Source organism: Martes martes (assembly GCF_963455335.1).
Source record: "Martes martes genome assembly, chromosome: 16".
NCBI classification, from domain to species: domain Eukaryota; kingdom Metazoa; phylum Chordata; class Mammalia; order Carnivora; family Mustelidae; genus Martes; species Martes martes.
The window spans coordinates 29,102,189-29,124,495 of record NC_137904.1 but is presented as its reverse complement, the minus strand read 5'-3'; the positions used below and the strand labels follow the sequence as shown (position 1 = coordinate 29,124,495).

Below are 22,307 nucleotides of genomic sequence, written 5' to 3'. Positions count from 1 at the left end.
ACAGTGTGTATGTGGCCGGCCAGCCCTGGAAATATGTATGACTGGCAGCCTGTGGGTGCAGGGGGCAGGTTTACATGGCGAGAGAAGAGGTTTCTACTGCTTCCATCACATTCCTTCCAAGTAATCGCTGAGAAATACATGCGTCCAAAAACTCTATCTTTCATGCTTAAATATATCTCGGTGTACATAAATGAAACACGATATTGTGCCAGCTGAGATGCTACCCATTAATATTGTTTATCATTGATAGGATTAAATAACCCATGCAAGGCCCAGTAGCATTTCTTACAATTTTATTTAACACTGTTTCGGCCGAGCGGCATTTGGCAAATTCCAACCTATACACCGCCAGATGACTGCAACCAGTGCATAATTTGCAGACCTTCATATACGACACACAAGAAGTACAAGAGAGGAGGGTCCCCCAACATTCTGACCATCCCCATCTTTCTTTGAGCTCAACTTATTCCCTCTCTCTCCCCAAACCTGATTAAGACCCCACCCTTCGCACTTCCCTAGGAGGTCCCTGCCTGTGCCTTAAAGACAGATAACATGGAGGGTGAGGATTTGGGGTAGAGGAAGAGATAACGCTCTAAGCCCAGGTCTCTGGAATGTCTCTGCCCCTCCCCAGTCTGTCAGAGGCAGCCCCAGCCCCAGAATGTGTTAAAATCGGGAGACCAAAGGAAGCATTTTTATAGGTTCTGGAGACCCTCGGGGTTGACTGACAAAGTTATTCATTCAGAATGAGGGGAAAAAAGGGCATTGAACTTATCAAATTAGTAGTGAATCCTTCATTAAAAGAGTCACAGAAATGCTTCTTTTTTAAGGGGAAGCCGTTATCATCCCTTGAGCCCAAATGAGAACCAACTCCCATGTAGTTAGGGGCCTGCCAACTCTCCTTTCAAAACGTGTGCCGCCCCCTGGCCTAGGCTGTTGGCTAAATTATGAATGGCCTGAGGGAAAAGAAAACTCAAGACCTGGGAAGTCCAAACTTGGAACATGAGCAAGAAAATGGCAGAACCCCAAATGAAACTCACAGAGGCCGAAAATGCGCCTTCCCAGCCACTAGGCAGTGAAAAGAGGTTGCATTTACTTCCCAAAGCTGATGAATAAATGGAATTTGTAGGTCTCTCCACAACTTGCCAAAGCCTTCTTAAACTCCCAGGAACCAGGGCCAAGATCCCACATGGAACATCCAAACCCCGCTCTATAGGATCTCTGTTTACCATCCCCGGGCTTCATTTTGGCATGGCACCAAGACTGAGCCAAGGAACTCCCTACACCTGCTTCCTGTGTTCTAAGTTTCTCCAACTTCTCCCCTACTGAGATCCCCAAGGCCTGTAAGGTAAAGACAGCCCAAAGGAGCTGGAACAGCAATTCACCCAGCCCTGTTCCCCAAATCCTCTGCTACCCACAATGAAGCAACCATCAGAGCTGTGTTTCCATAGGCCCCCGGCCCCTTTCCACCAGCAGGGATGTCAGCCAACCTGCTTGGAGGACAGCTGCTTGCCGGCACCAAAAACGTATTAGACCATCTTCACATCATCAGGAAGTTGGCTCTCCAGAGCCTGGTGCCGTGGGCTGCTTCCTGAGTTAAATACAGAAAAAGAAGTTTCCTAATGTTTGGATTTAGAAGTAGGAATGGTGAAAAGCACCCATCAATGTTTGTGCCTCTCCCCAACAAAGACACACACCCACCCACCCACACACACACACGAACACACCCTGTCCATGCAGACAAATCATAAATCATCTCCGTGGCTGACCATTTTAGCGTTCAACAATATTCTCAGAGGCCCGAGGTTTTCAGGCAAATCCCAGGTCTGTGCACAAGGACACTGCATAAATCCCTCCCCTTATGAAAGGCCAGTCTCAGCAGATGGGACCAGTCTTAAGTAAACGGCAGAGCCCTCCCTCCGTCTACCTCAGGAGGAGCGGCAGGGGGCTGGCCCTTCCAGCCCGGGAGAGCAGCGAGTGGCGGAAGCTGCTGGTTCTGGGGCTCATGTTCATATCCCCAACTTATCTCTCAGAGGGAATCGTGCATTTGACCACACAATCCTCCCTCCCCTCCCGCAAGGGGAAATCAGACCTTGAAGTCAGACTAGAGGAGGCCTTCGCAGACCAAGTGGTGGGCAGAGTTAAGAAAGCAAACCTGACTGCTGGAGAGATTGGCAAGGGCTCGGAGGAGGGAGAGGCAAAAGGGCCCCCCTCGCGCCCGGTGGCTCTGCGCGCTGAGTGTGGAGAAAATAACCTCACAGCTCCTCCACTTTCTGATAATCTGCTTCATTAATATTTATTAAACAAAAGATTTAAAAAAAAAAAAAAAGAAAGGAAAGGCCAGATAATTAAACACCCAGTGGCGGTAGAGGACTCCTCCGCTGTGTTCTCTTGCTGGCCCCCCACGTGCAGCCCAGGCCAAACGTGTGCACTGTGCCGTCTTCCTCTTCAGCCCTGCCCATCTCCCCAGGTATGTCAAGAAGACATGAGGCCGGTGGTTGGAGAGAGAGACAGACCCGGGCACCCCAGGTGCTCACCAGGAAATGCACGGACTGTGAAATTACACCAGGGCTGGGCAACTTACCACCATGCCGGAACCCTTGGGATACTGAAATAATTAACTTGCTAATCAGCTACACCTTGCTCTTTCCTTTCTTGCTGGAAAAAAAAAACAATCGCAGATCGCCTTCACATCAGGTTCTTGTGTCAGTCACTTGGAGACAAATGATGCTTGAGAAAAAAATACACTCTCAGCCTCCACGTAGACTGCAGTGGGTCGTACTGAGTCAGGCCTCCTCTTCTTCCCCACCCCTCCCACCAGGCCCCCTGGGGGGCACCCAGGCACAGAATGGTTCCGGAGATGCAGGGTTTTTGTTTTTTTTTTCTGTCCACGCCACAGAGCTTTTCCATCTCCGCTAAGCTCTCTCGCTTTCAGCCCTCTTTAGCCTGCTTGCTGGTGCTAAACAGCCAAGATCCATGTGGAGAAAGGAGGATTGATTAGAATCGTAATAATAATCCCTGGCATTCGTCCGGCTTTAGCGTTTACAAAATGTTTTCACACATTATCTCATTCGGTTGGAGGTAGAAGGGACCTTAGCAATCACTTAGCCCAAGGCAGATGAGGAAACTGAGGCCCCGGGAGGTTAAATGACTTCCCCAGACGCCCCAGCTAAGGACAGTGTGTGGCTGGTTCACCCCGTGTTCATTGTCTAGAGGTCCAGTGCTGCCTCTCCTCCCCTGGAAAGAGGAAAAGAGAATAATGGACCTCTTTGGTCCACAGTGGTTACAGACCAAGAAATCACAACATTAGAAGAGGAGGACCTGAGAATGAATAGAACTCTTGGAACTCTTGGAAGAAACGGTTTGGGGGGCTGGGAGTACGGAGACTAGTCCAAGTCCTGAACGGCACACATCAATTAACACACTTCCCTTCCTCTCTTTGTCCCCTCATCTCCCCCTTCTCTCTGGGTTCAAAAATACGAACACTGTGCAGTTTGGGATCTGAGGCTTAATTCAGCCATAGGTCCCAGGGGGAAGTGGGGAGTGGGGCATATTTCTTGGACTCCAATCTGGCACCTCCACTCCCAGGACTCTCAGCATGATGGGCTCGCGTGTGCATATGTGTGTCCACCCAAGACATTGGATTTAGCAGTGAAAAACAGGCATCTTGATCCTTTCACAGATCAGATGATTTGCAAATTAATAGCTCTTTCCCCCCAAGGCTCTAAGGAGGTGGGGAAAAAAAAAGATTTCTGGTGAAGAGAGGGAAGAAAAGGATAGAAAAATATAAAACGCGAAGGAAGCACAATGACAGTGGGTTCTGTAGGAAAACACTTCCTTGCCAAGGTGCGCGTGTGTTTGGATGTGGGTCTCTGCATTTCCACCGGGCCACCTAGCACCCCGGTGCCCCAGCCTGTGGGAAGGGAAGCGGCTCCTTTGTGTGTTCATTTATTTCTAAGCCCAACTCTTTTCCCTCTAAAACTCCTTCTTCTCCCTGTTGAGCTGACCATGCTTCTGGATTTATGAAGAGAGATGTTTTAGCAGAAATCCCCCAGAGTGTCCCATCAGCCCTAAATCCCAGGCCCGCTCACCCCCCCAAGACCCCATGACACACAGCATGCCAACACGGCCTCCTCTTGCCTATGCATTAGCCATCCATTGTGGTAACCTGACATCTCTCACACATAAAACCGTAAGAGAGAAATAAAATATCTGTCTCTTGGCGAAAATAAAGCTTTGCCTCCCTCCTGATGTATAGGATATAAAATAAAGCCGCGGCTTCAATAGTGGCTTTTCCTTATGCCGGAGTTGCCTTTGCACACACGGAGACAATGAAGACCGATGGTTTGGGACGAGGCCCAGCCTCCTGGGGCCGCCTTCACCCTTTTTTATTAGCGCGTCTCCCCCCGCCCCGTCTCTCCCCACCTTTTTCTTTCTTCTTCACTTTCTTTCCTTTCTAGTTTGGATTTGCCTTTTATGTGTCCTTCTCTTTCTTTCCTCTGGAACTTTATTCCTCTTGTTCACTTTCTCTCTACGGCTTGACAGAGACAGGGAGAGAAGAGCCAAGTTTCTCACCTTCTCAGACATGCCCACCATGTCTCCCCGCCTTCCCCCTTCCCAGACCCCTAGCTCTCTCAGCACTGCCAGCCCCTATGACGAATTTTGCTGTTACTGCTTGGGGATTTGCTTTGGTCAAATGTACAAATGTTCCCAAGGGACAATTAAGAATGTGTTTAGTGGGGGAGGGAAGTGGATTTTCTTTTTTTTTCCTGGGGAGCTGCCCTTCCCTGCTCCTTCTTCTCCCTAGGCTAAGTGGTTTATGGATCTCAGCAATTATTTATTTAGCCTCTGAGGAGGGCAACAGAGCAGAGCTGTCACCTCAAAGGGGTGACAGTTGACATTCACCTCCCAAACCCAAGCCTCGAAGCTGCATCAGCAAACCCACTGTGGGCCTTGGGCCCTTTCTGGCCAGCTCAGCTACCAGGGAGTTGATCCAAGACCAACACCCTCTTCCCTGCCTCTTTCTCCAGTCCTGAGAACTGAGGGTGCTGTGGGAGAAAGTAAGAGGGTCCCCTCCCCATGACAGCACACAGAACTGTCCCCCTCAGGGTCACTGAGACGGGGTCATCTGTCTGCCTTCCCACACACTTGACATTGCATGCTCTCTACTTTTTTTTTTTTTTTTCCTCCTCTGTCCCCAGAGGCCTCACTCTTGCCAGGTGCACTGCTTTTTTCTGTGCTTCTGTATCTCTCCACCTGTGCATGAGTGGGTTTGTTTCTGGAAGCTTCTTCCCATCCTTGCTGTGGCCTCATCCCTTCTGAAGCTTTCCCTCCATCTACCCAAGGCTGCTTCCCAGCCCATTCAAAACTTTGCCTGCTCTATTAGGGGCTGCAGGACACATCCCAGGCCCCAGGAAGACTAAGTCATGACTGAAAAGAAGGGGTGCAGGGGCTGGGCTCCTGGGGAAACAGCAGGGAAGGGGGAACTTTGCTGTTGCCCGAAGGTGGGACATGTCCAACAGAGGGGCAGTAGGTGGCTTCTAGTCTCTGAGATTGTTGAAAGACTTCCGTGTGTATGTGGACAGTTCCTGGTCATCTGTAAGATGAGGAGATCTTAATGAATACAAACATGGAGAGGCTGGTGAGGCAGCAATAGCTATTGAATTCTGCCCCCCCAAAAGGGGAGGGGGGCTTAGAGCTGCCAAGTCCAGAAAAAATTCAAATCTCAGTCCCAAACGTGGTTAGTTTTGGGGGTCTCTTCCCCCCATCTTTGCTATCTCTCCAAATATCTGCGGTGACCACTACCATTAGGTAAGGGGAGAGAGTCAATTAGTGAGAGGATTAATTACTCTGAGGCATGAGCCCCGTTTGTCTTTCTTACTGGGTGTGAGTGTGTGTTCAGACGGAGGAACACGGGCACGCACCCAAATACACATTGTTGTCACGCCGTCTTAGACGTTTTATTTATTTGTTGGATTCCTGCCCAGAGCTGCTCACACGCTTTTCCACGGGCGCTGAGTCGCCCACCAAACACGCCGTCTCCTTTTCTCCCGCCTACAAACGCGACTGTCACACACGCGCGCACCCTCCAGTCCCGCCAGATGTCCCCCCCAGCGCCTGCAGGGTGCCCGGCTGTGCGTGTCTCCCCACCGGCTCTTACATTGCTGGGTGTCTTTCTGGGTCTCTTCTGTTTCTCCTCCTCTACTCCTCCGCGCATTTCCCCCAGTGCGTCTTCCCTCCTTTCAGCCCTACTTACTTTTCTGCATTCCTTTTTTCCCCACTGGTTTTCGTCCCTATTCCCTTTACCTGTCCCTCTCCCCTCACTTCCCTCTCTCTCTCTTGTCTCTCCTGCCTCTTCCACTCACCCTCTCCTTTCTGTGTCTACCCACACCGCTTTCTGCTCTGCGGCGCTGCGGCGCTGCCTTGCATCTGAGATCGCCATGCTTGACCTTCCCCCCCTTTCCAAGCTCAGGGTCCACCCCCGCCCCCAGTCCCCATGGGAAGCCAGCCTTGTTTACCCAGAGGCTGTGCACACCGTGAAGCCCCAGCCGGATGCTGCCCTTTCCCGGTCTCAAAGTCTCCCACCCCCTCCCATCCCCTAGTTGGAAACTACTGCTGGGGCAAAGTACAGCGGTTCAAGGTGACAAGCCCCCACCCCAAATTTCTCACCTTCCGCAGTGCACTGGCCCAGGGATCTGGGGTCACCCCCCCAACTTGGGTTTCTTTCCCCGGGGGAAAAAGGGGGATAAGACTGACCCCCCCCCACCCAGTGTGATTCAGGGGAGACGGTGATATTAACTGTAAAGTGGTGCACACAAGTAGGTCATTTCCAGGAGTGAGTGATGGAGTGAGATTACGGCAACCTGAATCAGGAGCAAAGGATGCAGGATCAGATCCAAGGGCCCAGCACCAAAGTTTACTGCGTTGCATCTGCTGCGTCAGTCTACGGAGTCTGTGGGGAGTTTGCGTGGCCCATCGGACCCCTCGAGAAGACCCGCTCACTCCCTCCTCTCTCTCCCTGCACCCATGAGGCTGGCTGCCCCTGTGCCTGAAGCCCCGCGTTGTTAACCACCTAGAGTCCGCTCTGCCGCAAGCGCCTTCTTCCACAGCCTCACCGTGCTTTTCTTGGGGTGGCGGGCTGCATAGGAGCCCGCTGGGCGAGGGGAGGAGCCACCAGGGGCAGTTGCCGCTCTCGAATCTACAGCAGCTGAAGGTGCCGGGCCAGTTCTGGTCCTTGGGCCATGCGAGCCACTCGGCAACATGAGGGAGCAAGGCGATCTGGGGCCGAGAACCACGGAGGTCACGGGAGGAAATCGGACGCAGGAGAGGGTGCCATCAATCCCCCCGAACAGCAGGGCATCTGGGGAGGGCTAGCACAACCCTTCGGCCCCCACTTCACCAGCAGGGTGCTGCCTCTCAGGACCCTCAGGGTGATTCTTAGAAAGGAAATTTCGTATTGTGAAAGCCATTTCCTGGCCCTTCTAGGGCCCTTTTCTAAGAGAGCCTGGGGATGAGGCAGAGAGGATTCCTTGGCCACTGAGTGAACTTTGCTGCGAAATTGATCCTCACAACATCCCGCCTAGAGCTTACTCACCCTAGGGGAAGTGTGTGTGGTTGTGGGTCTGTGCTGCTTGGAGGTCCTTCCATAGGAAAGCGCGGTGTACTTCAGGACGCTGGCAGTTAAGTGTGGCGGTGAGGGTGAGAAGGGAAGGTTGGTGCTCTTCGCCCAGCAGCCATTGGTTTAAAGGCAGAGCTGAAGGCGCTGAAGAGGTGGCTAATTTGGAAAGCTGCGTCAGTTTTCTCTCCATGACTGTGCAACCAAATACACTTTAAAATAAAAGCTCAATGGAAACGAAAAAAAAAAAAACACATTAATAGAGTGTGCTGTCTCGGTGGAGGCGTTAAATCTGGACTTTAAACCTATAATCGAGCCAAGAGGCGCGCCTAGAGCTGCGCTCCAGGACTCCCTGGTAGACGCTGGGGTTGGTCCCTGCAGACGGGTTTACTGAACCATCTGGACACAAGGACAAGCAGAGCCTGATGCCCCAGAGCTGGCGTCCCGTTCTCGTCCTCAGTTCCCCTACCGCGTGGGTCTGCCCGCAGGGAGGGGTCCTCTTTCCACCTTGTCGAGGTCCCAAGATCACAGCACCCCCAAACGGGTGGAGCAGCCCCCTCCTGTCCACCGGAAAGAAGGCAGCAGGCCTTGGGTTCAGGAAGGGCCGGCAGGCAGCCGGGTCCAGCTGTCGCCCGGTAGGTTCCCGACGGCTGCCCTCCACCCCCGCGGCCCCTCTGCTTTGCATGAGAAGGAGCCCAGCTGGGACGGGGGCGGGGGTTGAGCCACTCGGGACTCGGACGGCTTTAGATTCCAGAAAGGGGCGGTTGGGTCGAGGGCGCTAGCGACGAGAACCAGGACAGCTGGGGGCGGAGGGGGGGAGCATGGGGACCACTTGACTGGACCAGCCCCTCCGCGCGGGTCTCACCCAGCGCTGGGGGCTCGGGAGGCACCTCGGGCTCCGGGAAGAGGAGATGGGGTCCCCCGAGCCAAGCAGCTCCCAGCGCCTCCGCGGGAGCTGGAGTACTGGCTAGGGATCGGCTCGTTCCTCAGAGCTTCCGGTCAACAGGAGGAGCACAAAAACCTAGTCCGATCTCGCGAAGCCGGCTGCTGGGTTGGAGAACCATCCTCCCCATCTTACTCCTGACCTGAGCTGAGCCCTCAGAGAGGCCCACGGAGGGGGCTGATGAGAGAGAAAGAGAGAGAGAGATAACTAGCCTCAACACTCCGCCCGCCCCGCAGCGGGGACCCCCAGCCCAGGTGTTTTTGGAGAGGGTGCGGAGAAGATGTTAGAGGCCCCGCACCCAGAGGTCAGGATGGGCGGAGCGCCAAAGAAGCGCGCGCGAGACCTCGGCTTTGGCTTCCAATGAAAAGGTGATGCGGGAGGCAAGGTGGAAGCTGCTGGCGGCCTTGGGGTTGCGGGGTGGTTCGGGCAGAAGCTTGAAGGCAGGAAAGGGGCGTTGGCAGAGCCCTAAAACTCCACTTCCGCCGAGCGTAAACCAAATTTTCTGTAGCGGCTTCCCGGTTCGTCCGAAGAGGGTATTCCGTTTGCAGAGAGCTGGATCCCCGGCCGGCTCAGGTTCATCGCAATTACGTTTCAGCGCGCGTTTTCCCCAACTTAGTCGCGGGCCCTTGTGTGGGATGTCTGAGTCCCGCACCATGAGCGGGATCGGAAGGCCAATTCCAAAATACCAGCTAGACCTGGCTAGCCACCCAACCTTATTTTCTTCCACACTAAGGTTGAATTCGCCTTCTTAGCACACACTCCTCCCCCTCAAACCCCCCCCCCCCAAAAAGAGGAGCAAAACAAGACTGCCCGCCCTGCAACCTTCAGACCTCAAGAGAAATCCCGGTTCAGCACAGAAATGGTGCTATCAAAACGGAATTTGGTATTTGACTGGCTTTAACCCAGGAAATCAGAGTAACTCTTGGAGACGAGGGTTCTCAGGACCCGGACCTGAACTCCGCCTTTGGAATAATATGCCTCCAGGCAGTGGTCCCGACGTTATATTCGGTATTAGGAAGGTAAGAGCTCCCTGAGGAGAGAACTACAAGGGGTATGGTCTGCGGTTTGTCTCCGGAAGGTGTTGATAGCCCGGAGCCTGGAACAGGGGAGGAGGAGAAGCCGAGCCCACTCAGCCCTTGCGCTGCACACCCGAATCCATTGCAGCCTTTCTGTGGGACTCCAGACGTCCCTGCTCCCCATGGCCACTACCACTACCCGCCAGCCGGCACTGATGCCCTGCGGTTTCCCGCCTAGTCGTTTGTTTTTGTATGTAAAAGGTGTCTCCGGATCACAGTTTTCTCACAACTTCTCGCCTGGGTTGCAACTCCTCACCCGTGGCGCTTCCCCACCCACTCCTTTCCCCCTCCCGGGTGCCGCGCCTCCTGTCTCCCCCGCCCCCACCTGGAAAGCGCCGGAATCAACTTTCCAAGACCGCGCTGCGGGAACAGACACCTAGGTCTCCCGGAGACCGAGACCCTGTGGACTTTGGATGGACTGGGGGAGGAGGAACGGAGGAACCAGAGGAGGAAGATCCTGTGGCCCTCCCTCCCCCACTCCCGCTAAAACGCGCGCTGTGCTCGGGACAAACTTCTAGGCCAAGAAAGCACGAAGAAGGAAAAACAAAAACCAAAACCAAAACCAACACCCGCTGAATTGCAACGTCAAACAGTTTACCAGGGCTCCCGGCCCCAGCTGCACCCCAACCTTCAACAAGGCTCCACCTTGGAGTAATCCCACCTTCCAACAGTACTCTGCCCTCCGCCTGCGCCTTGCTGCCGCGCGCTCTCAGTCCTTCCCATCGAAACCGAGGCCTTACCGGAGCAGGAGGGGCTCGGGCACCTCGCTGCCCGCCGCCCGCACCGCGCCGGGCGGCGGATGCGGCCGCCACTGATCCTCTAAACGCGGTCTCCCGGCACTCTCCCCGGCCGGGGGATGCAGAATGGTTTACAGAGGGACCGCGAGCCGCTGATTGGTCGCAGGCTGCGGTGACGTCGGCGGGCGCTGCATTAAGGCGAGGGGGCTTCCAGAGCTCAGCCAACAGCCAGGAGCAGTGACCGAGCCGCTGGAGCTGTGGAGAGACGCGCCAGGGCGGCGGACTGGGCCAGGAGACCAGGGACAGAGGGACGCTTGTCCGGGGACAGCCAGCAACGAACTGCGGCCTGGGTGGCGACAGCAGCGGCCCTTGCTGAGCTGTTCCAGCCGCACAGAACTGTAGCTGCTGCACCAGGACGTTTTTTCAAAGCTCTCCAAGCTACTCCCCCTCCCCCCCGACTACTCCCGCTGCAAAAGAAAAGAAAAAAAAAAAAAAAGGAAGGAAAGAGGCTAGAAAGGAAACCCAGATTTGCCACCACAGCGACAAAAGGGGGAAAAGGAAAAGAAAGTCCAGCGACTGTGGGGTTGGACGCAGGCCCCCGGAGCGCGGGCCGAGAGATGCGGGGCTGCGCGCCCAAGCGGCCGCGAGTTGTGACTGGAGCCACGATGCACGGCCAGGCGCGGTGAGGAGCCAGACCGTTTCACCTCCCCGAAGGAGTCCGGGAACAGGGAGGGCCGTCCTGAAAACACGGAGGCCGCCAGGCAGGCCACGGGCCGAGGTGACGGGGCTGGGGCGGTGGGGAGCGAGCAAGCGCACCTGGCTGCGTCCGCCTGGAGTTGTCTCTCTGCGTTCACGATTGACACAAACACTTCTCCAAACAGGGGAAATTTAAGCAGCAACAACAATCAACAACGAGATCTTCCTCCTGCCTTCCCCTCCCTCCCTCCCTCCCTCCTCCCTTGGCCTGCCCCCTCCCCCTTCCCCAGGCCCACCGCGGGCGCCCCGCGCCTCCAGACCCACTGCGCGATGCCGGCAGTGTAGGATCCAGAGCTTCTCCACTGGTTTTGTTCTTTTCTTTTAAAAAAAAAAAAAAAAAAAAAAAGAGGAGGGGAAATCCCGGTCGGTGGCAGGCAGCCCGGCACACACACACCCGCCCTCACACCCCGACAAAAGCAGATGCACTTTGACTTCTGACAGCTCTACCTCAAGCCCAAGAGAACTCCACGGCGTTTTCCCTGCAACCCGAGCTCGCCGAGTCCTCCTCTTCCTTCTCCGACTCCGTTTTATTTATTTCGGTTCCCGTCACCGTTCTCGGTGACCTTCACTCCTCCGTCGGCTCTGGGCAGAAGAGTTGCATTCTCGCCTTCCTGAGACTCTTCTTCGCCCCAGGAGCTGCAGCGGCGCTGCTGTGTCCCGGGGCCCTGGGACTCCCAGGCTGCACACTCCACCGAGGTGCCCTCTGCTCCCCATCAGCCTCATTTTCACCCCCTTTTGATTTCCTGGTGCGGGTTTTGGCTTGCACCCCCAGTGTGTCTCCTCTTTTTGGAGGGGCTGGGGAGCTCCTGCTGAGGTCTTCAGGAGTCATCCCCTAGGCTCTACCTGCTCTCCTCTCTCCCGGCCTCACCCGACCAAACCAAAGACCATGGTGCACTGTGCCGGCTGCAAAAGGCCCATCCTGGACCGTTTCCTCTTGAACGTGCTGGACAGGGCCTGGCACGTCAAGTGCGTCCAGTGCTGTGAATGTAAATGCAACCTGACCGAGAAGTGCTTCTCCCGGGAAGGCAAGCTCTACTGCAAGAACGACTTTTTCCGGTGAGTACTTCCCTGGCGCGCCTCTGCTGCTCCCTCCCCGTGGGCCCTTCCCGGGCAGCTTGGGATCAGAGGTCAGCGTGGCCGAAGCAACCGTGGTAGGAGCAACCTTGGAGAGGGCAGCCAAGTCCCACGGGCACCCGCCTCTTCGCCAGCTGGAGCGCTGGGCGCGGGGGAGGCGGCCCCGCTTGCGTCTTGGAAATTGTGGGTCCCGGCTTAGCTGCACGTGCCTGGGGAGAAAGGGTGTGAGTCCGCTTGAGCCCAGAAGCCCCTCCAAGCTTAGAAGGAAGCAGCACAGCCCCAGGACGTTGTACCCCCAGGTCTGTCTTTACCGGGCTAAATCCGTGCCACTGCCTTTTCCTCTCCAAAAGGTCTTGGCGGGAACCGCAGAGGCTTTTGCGTTGGAGTGTTTGAGTCCCTCGCTTTGGCGGCGAAAGGGAAAAACTCTGCCCTAACGCCTATGGTGCACATTCCAGGGTGTTCTTGAAACCCCGACTGGCCTCCAAGGGCCGGCCTGGGGACAGTGAACCACGCCTGTGAAATGCCCCAGGACTCCAGCCTCCGGGAAGACCTTTTCCATCCGCTTCCCGGCTGCTGGGTTGGCGGGAGTATCCGCCTCCGCCCAACGCGAACCTCGGCTTTGTGGCGCAGGCTCCGCTACGAGCTCTCCCGGGCACTGCCCGCCATCCCCCTTCCCCACCTCCTTGCCGAAAACGGGAAAAACCCAGGCCCGGCTCATGTGAGCCGGGAGACTTCTCCAGACGCCCTTCCTTCGTTTAACATTTTAATGTATTCTCTTGAACGCACTATCTTGCCACGAAATCCACACAAACACGAAAGTCAACCGAGAAGAAACGGGAGCAAATGCGAATTTTAATTCCTCTGTACTGGTTTGAAACCTCCCAGTTTACTCGGTTGACTTGCTCTCTCCCCTCCTCTGAGTTTTTGGTGACCGATCAAACTGGGAGTGGGGGTGAGGGTCCGAAACCATCTGGGTCGCTTTGCTCAGAGGCCCAGAACGCGCTGCCCCAGGAAGCGTGTCTCTGATTGCGGGGAACCATGGAGAAAAGCGCTGTGAGGCTGGTATCGCCGGGAGGAAGCGCGGGCTGAGCCTCTGAACCTCGGCGGGCCGCGCCTGTTGTCCCCAATACTGGCTGGAGCCGAACCCGAGAACAGCAAACGGTGCCAGCTGCCAGCGGGCCCCTAGAGGCCTGGCTCCCGTAAAGCGCAGCCCGGCATCTAGAGCCCCGCGGTGGCCAACCTGCCCGGCTTTGGGCTTGAACGTGGCGGCGGCCCAGCTGCAGCCGGAGGCGCGCTCCACGGCTGTTTCTTTACCCGCGGCAGGACTGGACCTTGCCAACCCTCAGCCTAATGCGCGGGTCCTTTTGCGGTGAATGGTGACGCTAGGAGAGAAAAGCGGCGCTCGAGACGCGTTTATATGGAGCTCTAATTAGATTTTGACTATTCTCCGAATCTAACAGGAAAATAAGTGCCTCCCTCCCCCTTCCAATCGCCGCCTTACCGTCTTCCCAAGGCGCTCTTTTCCTCTGGGACAACCCTGGGCATGAGGCTGGGGGTGGGGGTAGCTCGGGCCCCTCGCTCTCTCATTCTAACCGTGTGTATCTCCTTGCTGACTTTTCGCTGCTGCCCCGCGCCCTCTCCTGCCTTCTTGACGGTTCCATCCGCTGTCTCTCTTCGTTTTCCCCCTTCCACCTCCTCTTCTTCCACTTTCTTTTTCTCTCCTTCTCTGTCGTCTTTTTCCTGGCCTCCGTTCTCCCCTTGCCCCTCACCAACTGGTCCTCTCCCATCCCGCAGATGTTTCGGTACCAAATGCGCTGGCTGCGCGCAGGGCATCTCCCCTAGCGACCTGGTGCGGAGAGCGCGGAGCAAAGTGTTTCACCTAAACTGCTTCACCTGCATGATGTGTAACAAGCAACTCTCCACTGGCGAGGAGCTCTACATCATCGACGAGAACAAATTTGTCTGCAAAGAGGATTACCTAAGCAACAGCAGTGTCGCCAAAGAGAACAGCCTCCACTCGGGTGAGGCCCCAATTCCCAGCTCGTTAGGGGCGGGCGGGTCTTGGGGGAAGAAGGCCCTGTGAAGCCGCTGCTCACCTGTCCCTTCCCTCTCCTCAGCCACCACAGGCAGTGACCCCAGTTTGTCTCCAGACTCCCAAGACCCATCACAGGATGATGCCAAGGACTCAGAGAGTGCCAACGTATCGGACAAGGAAGGGGGCAGCAATGAGAATGACGACCAGAACCTGGGCGCCAAACGACGGGGGCCGCGCACAACCATCAAGGCGAAGCAACTGGAAACTCTGAAGGCGGCCTTCGCTGCTACTCCCAAGCCCACGCGCCACATCCGGGAGCAGCTGGCTCAGGAGACTGGCCTCAATATGCGTGTCATCCAGGTCAGGGCGTGGGCATGCCACTCAGTCCCACCCTGCATCCAGACCGACATGGCTCCTCTAGGCAGGCACCCAGGCCAAGCTGGGGAAACCCAGCCTCAAGGAGGGGAGTGAGTCCTGGGAGGCTGGAGAGGGGAGAACTGGAGAGGCCCAGACACATCCCTACCCTGGTGTCCTGTGCTGTGCTGCCCCGTTGCGGAGGGCGTCTGGAAATCCCTAGGCTCCCTCCATTTCCCAGTTCATAGCTGGTGATGGTCTTGGCAGAGGGGGAGGGATGGGGAGCTCAGCATGAAGCTGGAGGAGGGAACATCGTTGGACGCCACTAGGGAGTTGGGACCCTTTCTTCTGCACCACTCACCTTGTTTGGAAGGAGCCCAGAGGTCTCTGAGCATGCCAGAATTAATCAGTTCCACTGACTTCTCCACAACATAGATCTCCCTCTGTGTCCCGCACCTACTTTGTGGGTCTCTTACTTCAGTTAGACAAGCCCCAGAGCAGAGAGACGGACATCTTCTCCAGGGAGAGGTGGGGCATCCTGGTTTGAAAGGGAAGAGGCCTGGCCTGAGTCAGCTCAGGCTCTGGCAGTCTAGAGTGGAATACGGAGGCGAGGTAGACATCTTGGCATCTGTGCCACTGTGTTATGAGGACTTGGGGCTGCATGTGATTTGGGTCCCAGTATCCCGCCCACAGTGAGGTGTGTGGTTCACCTGCGGAGGCTCTGCAAAGATGTGCTGGGTGTGCCTGGAGGCTTAGTGTGTCGGGGAACACATATGCAGGCTGCCTTCCAGGGGAGGCCTTGTAGCCTCTGGGAGGCTGTGCCAACCTGCAGTGAATGGAGGGTTGCATGTCTGTGTCCTTGTCAGTGAGAGGCTGTGGACAAGTATATTTGGCACTGGGAGATCTGCATGGCTGTGAAAAGGAGATTGTGGGTTTTGGTGTCACTGTCATTGGTAGACCGAGTGTCAAGAGGAGACTGTTTAGTTCTCTGTCACGATCATGCAGGGGAGGGAGCTGCCAGGGACCGTGAATGGGAAGCTGTGTGTGTCCAACACTATTTGGGGAGGTTGTCTATGTGTGTAGAGCCCCCAGGAGCTGAAACTGTGACACTGTGACTGTTGGAAACAATTCCAACTGCCTCACGTCGGGCAGGGAGGCTTGCCCAGGTCCCCAGTCGGGAATCCCGTATATCATTGGCTCTGGGGCCGTCTTGCGCGGCCCACTCAGAGACATACCCCCCCCCCGACACACACACAACACAACACAACACAACACACAACACGCACACACTTGGGAGACATGAGTCTTGCTAGCGGTTGGAGGGGTTCGGGACGATCAGCCGCGCACCCGAAGTTGGGGGGAGGAGAGGGTCTCCGGGGGCCTCACCTAGCCGCGTGTGTGCTTCAGGTCTGGTTCCAGAACAGACGTTCCAAGGAACGGAGGATGAAGCAGCTGAGCGCGCTGGGCGCCCGGCGCCACGCCTTCTTCCGCAGCCCGCGCCGGATGCGGCCGCTCGTGGACCGCCTGGAGCCAGGCGAGCTCATCCCCAACGGGCCCTTCTCCTTCTACGGAGGTGAGTGCGCTGCCAAGTGGCAGGGCGCGGCCAGCCGGGGTTGGCTTCGTTGGAAGCGGGTGGCAGCGCGGGAGGCGCTCCCGGTTTTCTTTAGAGAAGTGTTGAGCGGGGGAGAGATGGAGAAGGCTGGGGAGTAAATCAAGGGTCGGTAGTCGGCACCGAGTGCTGAATTCCTGACCGTGAAGGAGGCAGGTGGGCTGGTAGGGAGCAGCTCCAATGTTTGCACCAGGCCTCCTCCCTGCTGCCAGCCCTGCAGGGGAGCCCCCCAACAGCAAGTGCCTCCTATTGCCTTTCGCATCCTTCCTCCTCCGCCCTGACATCCTCCGCCCCGCTGCTCCACAGATTACCAGAGCGAGTACTACGGGCCCGGGGGCAACTACGACTTCTTCCCGCAAGGCCCCCCGTCCTCGCAGGCTCAGACGCCAGTGGACCTGCCCTTCGTGCCGTCGTCCGGGCCCTCCGGGACACCCCTGGGCGGCCTGGAGCATCCGCTGCCCGGACACCACCCGTCGAGCGAGGCGCAACGGTTCACTGACATCCTGGCGCATCCCCCAGGGGACTCGCCCAGCCCGGAACCCAGCCTGCCGGGGCCTCTACACTCAATGTCGGCTGAGGTCTTCGGGCCCAGCCCGCCCTTCTCATCGCTGTCGGTCAACGGCGGGGCGAGCTATGGGAACCACCTGTCTCACCCCCCCGAAATGAACGAGGCGGCCGTGTGGTAGCGGGATCTCGCACAGTCCGCGGAGTTCGTGGTTGTACAGAAATGAACCTTTATTTAACAAAAATAGAAAAAAGAAGAAAAAAAAACCACAAAAAGCGAGTCACCCCCCCCACACACTTCCCTCAGCCTCGGGGACCATTTTCCGTCTGGGGAGTCCGGATGGGAAAGGGGGACAAGAAACAGGATCCAAATCCGCCTGGAGGCAGAACTGGGATCCGTGCGCTGGATGGCGAGGTGCAGAACTGGGGCTCCCGAAGGGAAATGCAGACCTCTCCCCATCTTCCACCTGGACCCGGATGTGGGGACAGACGCCCCAAGTGTGCACGCCCGGCTGGAGGGCGGCACAGAAACACCCAAGGCGGCCTCGGGGACGCACAGCCAGTGGTGACGCCGGGAGCCGCAGGGAGGGAAGCAGAGAGGCACAGCGGGTTGAGGGAGGTGGAGCAGCCCGGGGCACTCCCGGGCCAGCCTGGAGGGTTCTGGCTCCGGGAAATGTCTCACTAGTGTTGTCTCAGTGTTCGGGAACAGCGACAACAAACTCTTAAAGCTTCAGAAACGCCGACCTGCTGTGCATCAGGTGGGACTATATATATATTTTTTTTGTCTATCTGGGTTTTTGGTTTTTGTTTTTGCCAAAATTGCAAAATTCTAAATGTAAAGCCCTCAGTATCAACTCTTCTACCTTCACAAAGCTCTACACACACACAGATACACGCAGACACCCTGGATAGGATGGTCTCCAGCCAGACCTCTCAGTAAAATGACTTGAACATCAACTGTACAAGAAAGTATTCTACCTTCACACATACAAAAAAAAAAGTTAAAAAAAAAAGACTATTGAACTAAAAACAGTCAACTGTTTACGTATAATGTTAAATTCAGGAGTTCAGTGTTTTATTAATATATCCTGTTTTGAAACCTCTTGTTCAAAAACAAAATGTTTTGAGCAATCAACCAAAATTGTTCATTTTCTTTTCCTGTAGATGTTCTGACAGATTTGCAGGGCTCGCAGCTCACTGTGCTAGTATGTAAAAAGGTGTTGTTTACACAAGGCAAAGAGAAAACATGATATTCAGACACTTGCCAAATAGAATAATTATAGCACAAATACTGTAAAGGTGCCTAGCACCACAACCTGAGAAAGTGTTAAAAAAAAAAGTGTTACAAGGTTTAAAAAAAACATCTTTGCTAATTTTTAGTCCTGTTGAACATTCATGGAATTGTTAATATGACTTATATAGACCCACACAGGTTTTATTTTTGTGTCTTTAAAATAAAAGTCCAAAATATTTAAATTTTATGGTCAAATATGCAGTCAACAGCTGCTACTTTTTTCTTTATATATTAAATTTCTCATATGTCTTTTATTGTTCTGATAAACCTAAGCTTGTGTGACCTCCAGTGCATATTAGACCATTCACTGTATGAAAGAAAACATGTTGAATAAATTTGTGAGTTTTTAATAAAAATAGAAAATCTGATGTTTAGATAATTGGTGTGTTATTTGATGTTTTAACAAGTAGTGGGGAGGCTGGTGGGGAGCTGAATGGCCCCTCAGAAGCCAGGAGGAAGAGAGGCAGGCCTGGGATATCTTTTTACCTTGGCTGTGGCTGAATCCCCTTGCTAATGCCAGCCTCGCTTTTCTCCGTGGCTTCCTGCTGTTATTAACTACGGATTTGCATTCTGTGGCTTTAACTGATATAGTTGAAGAGATATTTGCTGATAAGTTAATATAGAATTTGAAATAGAAATCAAATCCAGGGCTAAAAATGAGTGTTCCCAGTATGATTAGGCATGAGATCCCATGCACTCTCTCTATCCCCCATTCTGCACATGTGAAGGTGGGACTTGTGAAAGTCAGTTACCTGTAAATATATAGTTAGAGGTGGTCCTTTTCAGTTTCAATTCACTTCCCATAGATAATCCTGCTCTTTAATTTGACGAGTTAAAAGATAATGTAAAATAGATGTACAGTACAGCTAGAAATTAAATACTTTAATCCCTTTCAGAGAACTGATGGTGACGGTGACGGAGTTGTTTTACAGTGTTTGTTACATTTGAAGTTTCCTAGAGGGAAAACTATTTTGCCTGGCCCAAGATACATACTACCTTTCTCTGATAGATGAGCAAAAAATAACCAATATAGAAATCAAATTTCATCTGGGAGCTGCCAATAGGTTCTGAAAAGTACTTCAATCCCTCCGAAGACTTCATTAAACATGGAAGGAATTTAAATATTTATCTACTATGGAATACGTGTGTGTTTAATATTAGATGCTATTAGAGTACCAGAATTTCTAGATTTCAGTCTAGATTATTTATTTCGTTTTAAAAATCGAAGGTTTTACATTAAATGGTATGTGATTTCCATTGTCGTTTTCATATTTTTTTAAGACACAACCAAGTGTATCTTTCCTGCAGGGAAGGCTCTAAAATGAGCAATATTTCACCGCATCCATATGATGGTTTGTCTAATGGGGAGGACTATCAGGAAGGAACCTGACAGTGTTCTTTCAGATATCCAAATTTATGAAATACGGAGAGACTTTTGAAACTCCTAGCTTCTGCATGCAGCACAATTCTTGATCTGCTTTTATGCAATCCCTGGATCAGCTGTTTTTGCCCTTTTAGCATGTATATATATTAAATCACAGCCAACTTATTCATTATAGCCACCCCCTTTAAAGACATTCATTTAACTGAACGTACGCGCACGGGAAGCTGCATTTTCCTATCAGGGCTGCTGAATTATTTAGCAGCTTTATTGTGGAATCCGGTACTTGTTAAGAAGCGTTTTGAGTTGGGCGCTCAGTGTGGACTCCTTTCCTCTCTCTGACTCCGTGGCAGCATAACAGTCTTTCCCTCTTGGCTCTGTAGAGTGAACCCAAAGAAATACCTGAACAGGTGGCAAAGCTTAGCAGTCAGATTGGGAGCCGCCTGAGAGGAGGAGGTCTAGAAATATCAGGGACTATTCTCCTTCCTAACAGAGCAGCGCTGCCCACCTCCAGCCCTAAGGTGCAGAGAAGTGCGGCACCATTGGCAGGCAGCCAGCTGCCTGGGAGTTCCCAGGAGAGGCTCAAGGGCCACAGGGAGCACCAAGGCTGTCCTCTCCCTCCTAGAAGGGCAGTCTCCTCTCCAGCTGGGCTTGGCAGTTAGCTTTCTCCCTGCGGCCATCTTAAAGCTGCCACCTCCGTGCCTCTGCCATCTGCCCTCAGGGTTCCAGCCTGCCCTGGGCTAGGGAGTTGAAGCTCACCCACCCAGTTTCTCCAGGCTGGAGGATACTGGGGGCTGCTTTCGGGCTAGACAAGGTCAGGGAGAACAAGCATGGAGAGCCAGGACAGGCATTGTCAGGGACCTGGGACATGGGGATTGATGCATCTGAGAAGAGAGGCAGGCAAGAACCTGGGTTCCCTAAACTCCTGAAACACCAGGTCATAGGACAAGTTGATTGGGACAGTGGTGGGGGGTGAGGGGTAATCTAATGTCACCCCTGCCCATCAGCTATTCCTACATCTGTCTCTCACTTTGCCTCCCATAGGTAGCAGGTAGAGAACTGCGAACCAGGAGACCCTCTGACCAACTCTGGAGAGGACTGTTTTTTTGGAGAATGCTCCCATTTATTCCCATCCCTCTGGTCATCAAATCTGCTTAAGTTTCTTGTAGGAGGTATAGTCTTTGAAATATCTTCTCTTGTAGTCCACCCTCCATCTCCAGACCCTTTCCCAACAGGAAACCCCTCCTTCAACACACTAGAATGCAAGCAGGGAGGGCCTCATAGAGAGAGCATTTAGGAGGGTGCTTCCCTGCCCTATGCCTCAACTTCTCTCAGCTGCATATTAAGTCTTAGAATTCCTTCCTCTTGCCTCCCCCCCATCCTCAGTATGGGGTAAGAAAGCAGGAAGAGCATTTTGGGGGCCCTGGGATGTGTGTGACTAGAGTAGAGTAGCCTTGATTCCTTCCTCCAAAGGCTTCCCAAGTCAGTGGGGACCAGGATAGAGAAGGGAGAGTAGGTAGGCAGAACTTGGGGCATTTTCTGCCCAGAATCATCCACCGGTGTCCTATTTACATGATGGTTTAGAAGTGGTCTCTGAACTATCTTGCCTCCCTTTCCATTTTCTTCCTTTTCTTTACCCTGAAGGCAAGGATTCTAAGTACCATTGTTCAAAATAGGAAGGGAAGAGGATTGGGGGAGGTAGTTTCCTAAATGCGGAGAGAAACATTTTGTCCTTTGAAGCCCAAGGCGATGGCTCCCTGTTGTAGCCTGAGGGGCCTGCTTTGCTCTGGGGGCCCAAGACTGCAGGCACCAGACTGCAATTACAGGGGATGTGTTAACAAAAACAAACAAACAAAGCTGTTTTCTAGCCTGAATTCTCTTGCTGTTGGCAAAAAAGCAGTTTTCTTTTGCCTTAGTCCCCTGCTTAGGGTGCTTCCGTCCTAGCACCCCTCTCTCCCTTTCATGTTTGAGGGGGTCTCCCCTATGATGGGTTCTCCTTCCCCTCTGCAGCCACCTAGGAAGGGGACAAGAAATAAGCCTCACTAAAGTGATGGCCTCTCATTGCTCTTGACCCTGAGGGCATATTAAAACTGTGAAAGTCAGGGACCCTCACTTCTCTTAAGTTCTGCAGGAAACGCTGGTGAGCTGAGGGTTCCTAGGCTGTTCAACTGTGGTATCCAACTGGCCTGGAACCCTTAACACTATTTTCTGGACTCTTTTGATGCAGTTTCTGTTTAGGGGGTTCTAGGTTACTACAGGTGACCTCAAACAGATATTGGAAAGATAGAGCACTTTGAACTCACCCTTACCATCCCCTTATTGCTGTTTGTGTTTACAAGTTTGTCTGCCCCCCTGGGCTGATCACTTTCAGGAGAGAATTTAACTTACTCATCTTTGTATCTCATCTAGCAGTGCCTGCCACACAGCGGGCAGTTAGGGAATGGTTCATGAAGGAAAGAGAATATAAAGGGATTGTATCTTTCCGTGTGGCTGGGTGTAATTAAACTGGTCCTATTAAGTCTTTATATTCTGAGTCTCCCTGTGCCCCTCTAACGGTAGACGTTGAGGTTTTCTGCATTTGAGCACCAGTTTCAAGTGTTTGAGTATGCCTTCACCTTTGAAGAGATATCAGTAATGAGTGTATGAAGTAATCACCGCCACCCCCTTTTCCCTAAGACAAGGCTACTTGGAGAAACCACAGAATTGATCTTTATTTATGAACAGTTGGGGCGATTTCTAACTATTCCTATTAATAACGACACCAACAGTCTGCCGCACAGTTACACATGCACATCCCTGACGTAGTATTCTTAAATCCGGATCACCACGGGGTCACAGGCATGTGCCCGGCCCCCAGACTCCTCCAACTCGTTAAATGCCAAACCTGTTTTGGTCCCAGTCTCTCTGTGCCCCAAAGCGCACCTGAGGCTGG

At 53.6% G+C, this 22,307-nt stretch overlaps 1 protein-coding gene across 1 annotated transcript; it reads left to right on the top strand.

The window, feature by feature from the left end:
- Positions 1 to 12,010: 12,010 nt before the first annotated feature.
- On the top strand, positions 12,011 to 16,882 carry LHX1 (LIM homeobox 1; the record flags this gene model as incomplete). Its single annotated transcript, XM_080826752.1, has 5 exons — positions 12,011 to 12,180; positions 13,993 to 14,219; positions 14,316 to 14,593; positions 15,995 to 16,160; positions 16,503 to 16,882. The coding sequence occupies 5 exons, from the start codon at positions 12,011 to 12,013 to the stop codon at positions 16,880 to 16,882; spliced, it is 1,221 nt and encodes a 406-aa protein (XP_080682878.1).
- Between the last annotated feature and the right edge of the window lie 5,425 nt (positions 16,883 to 22,307).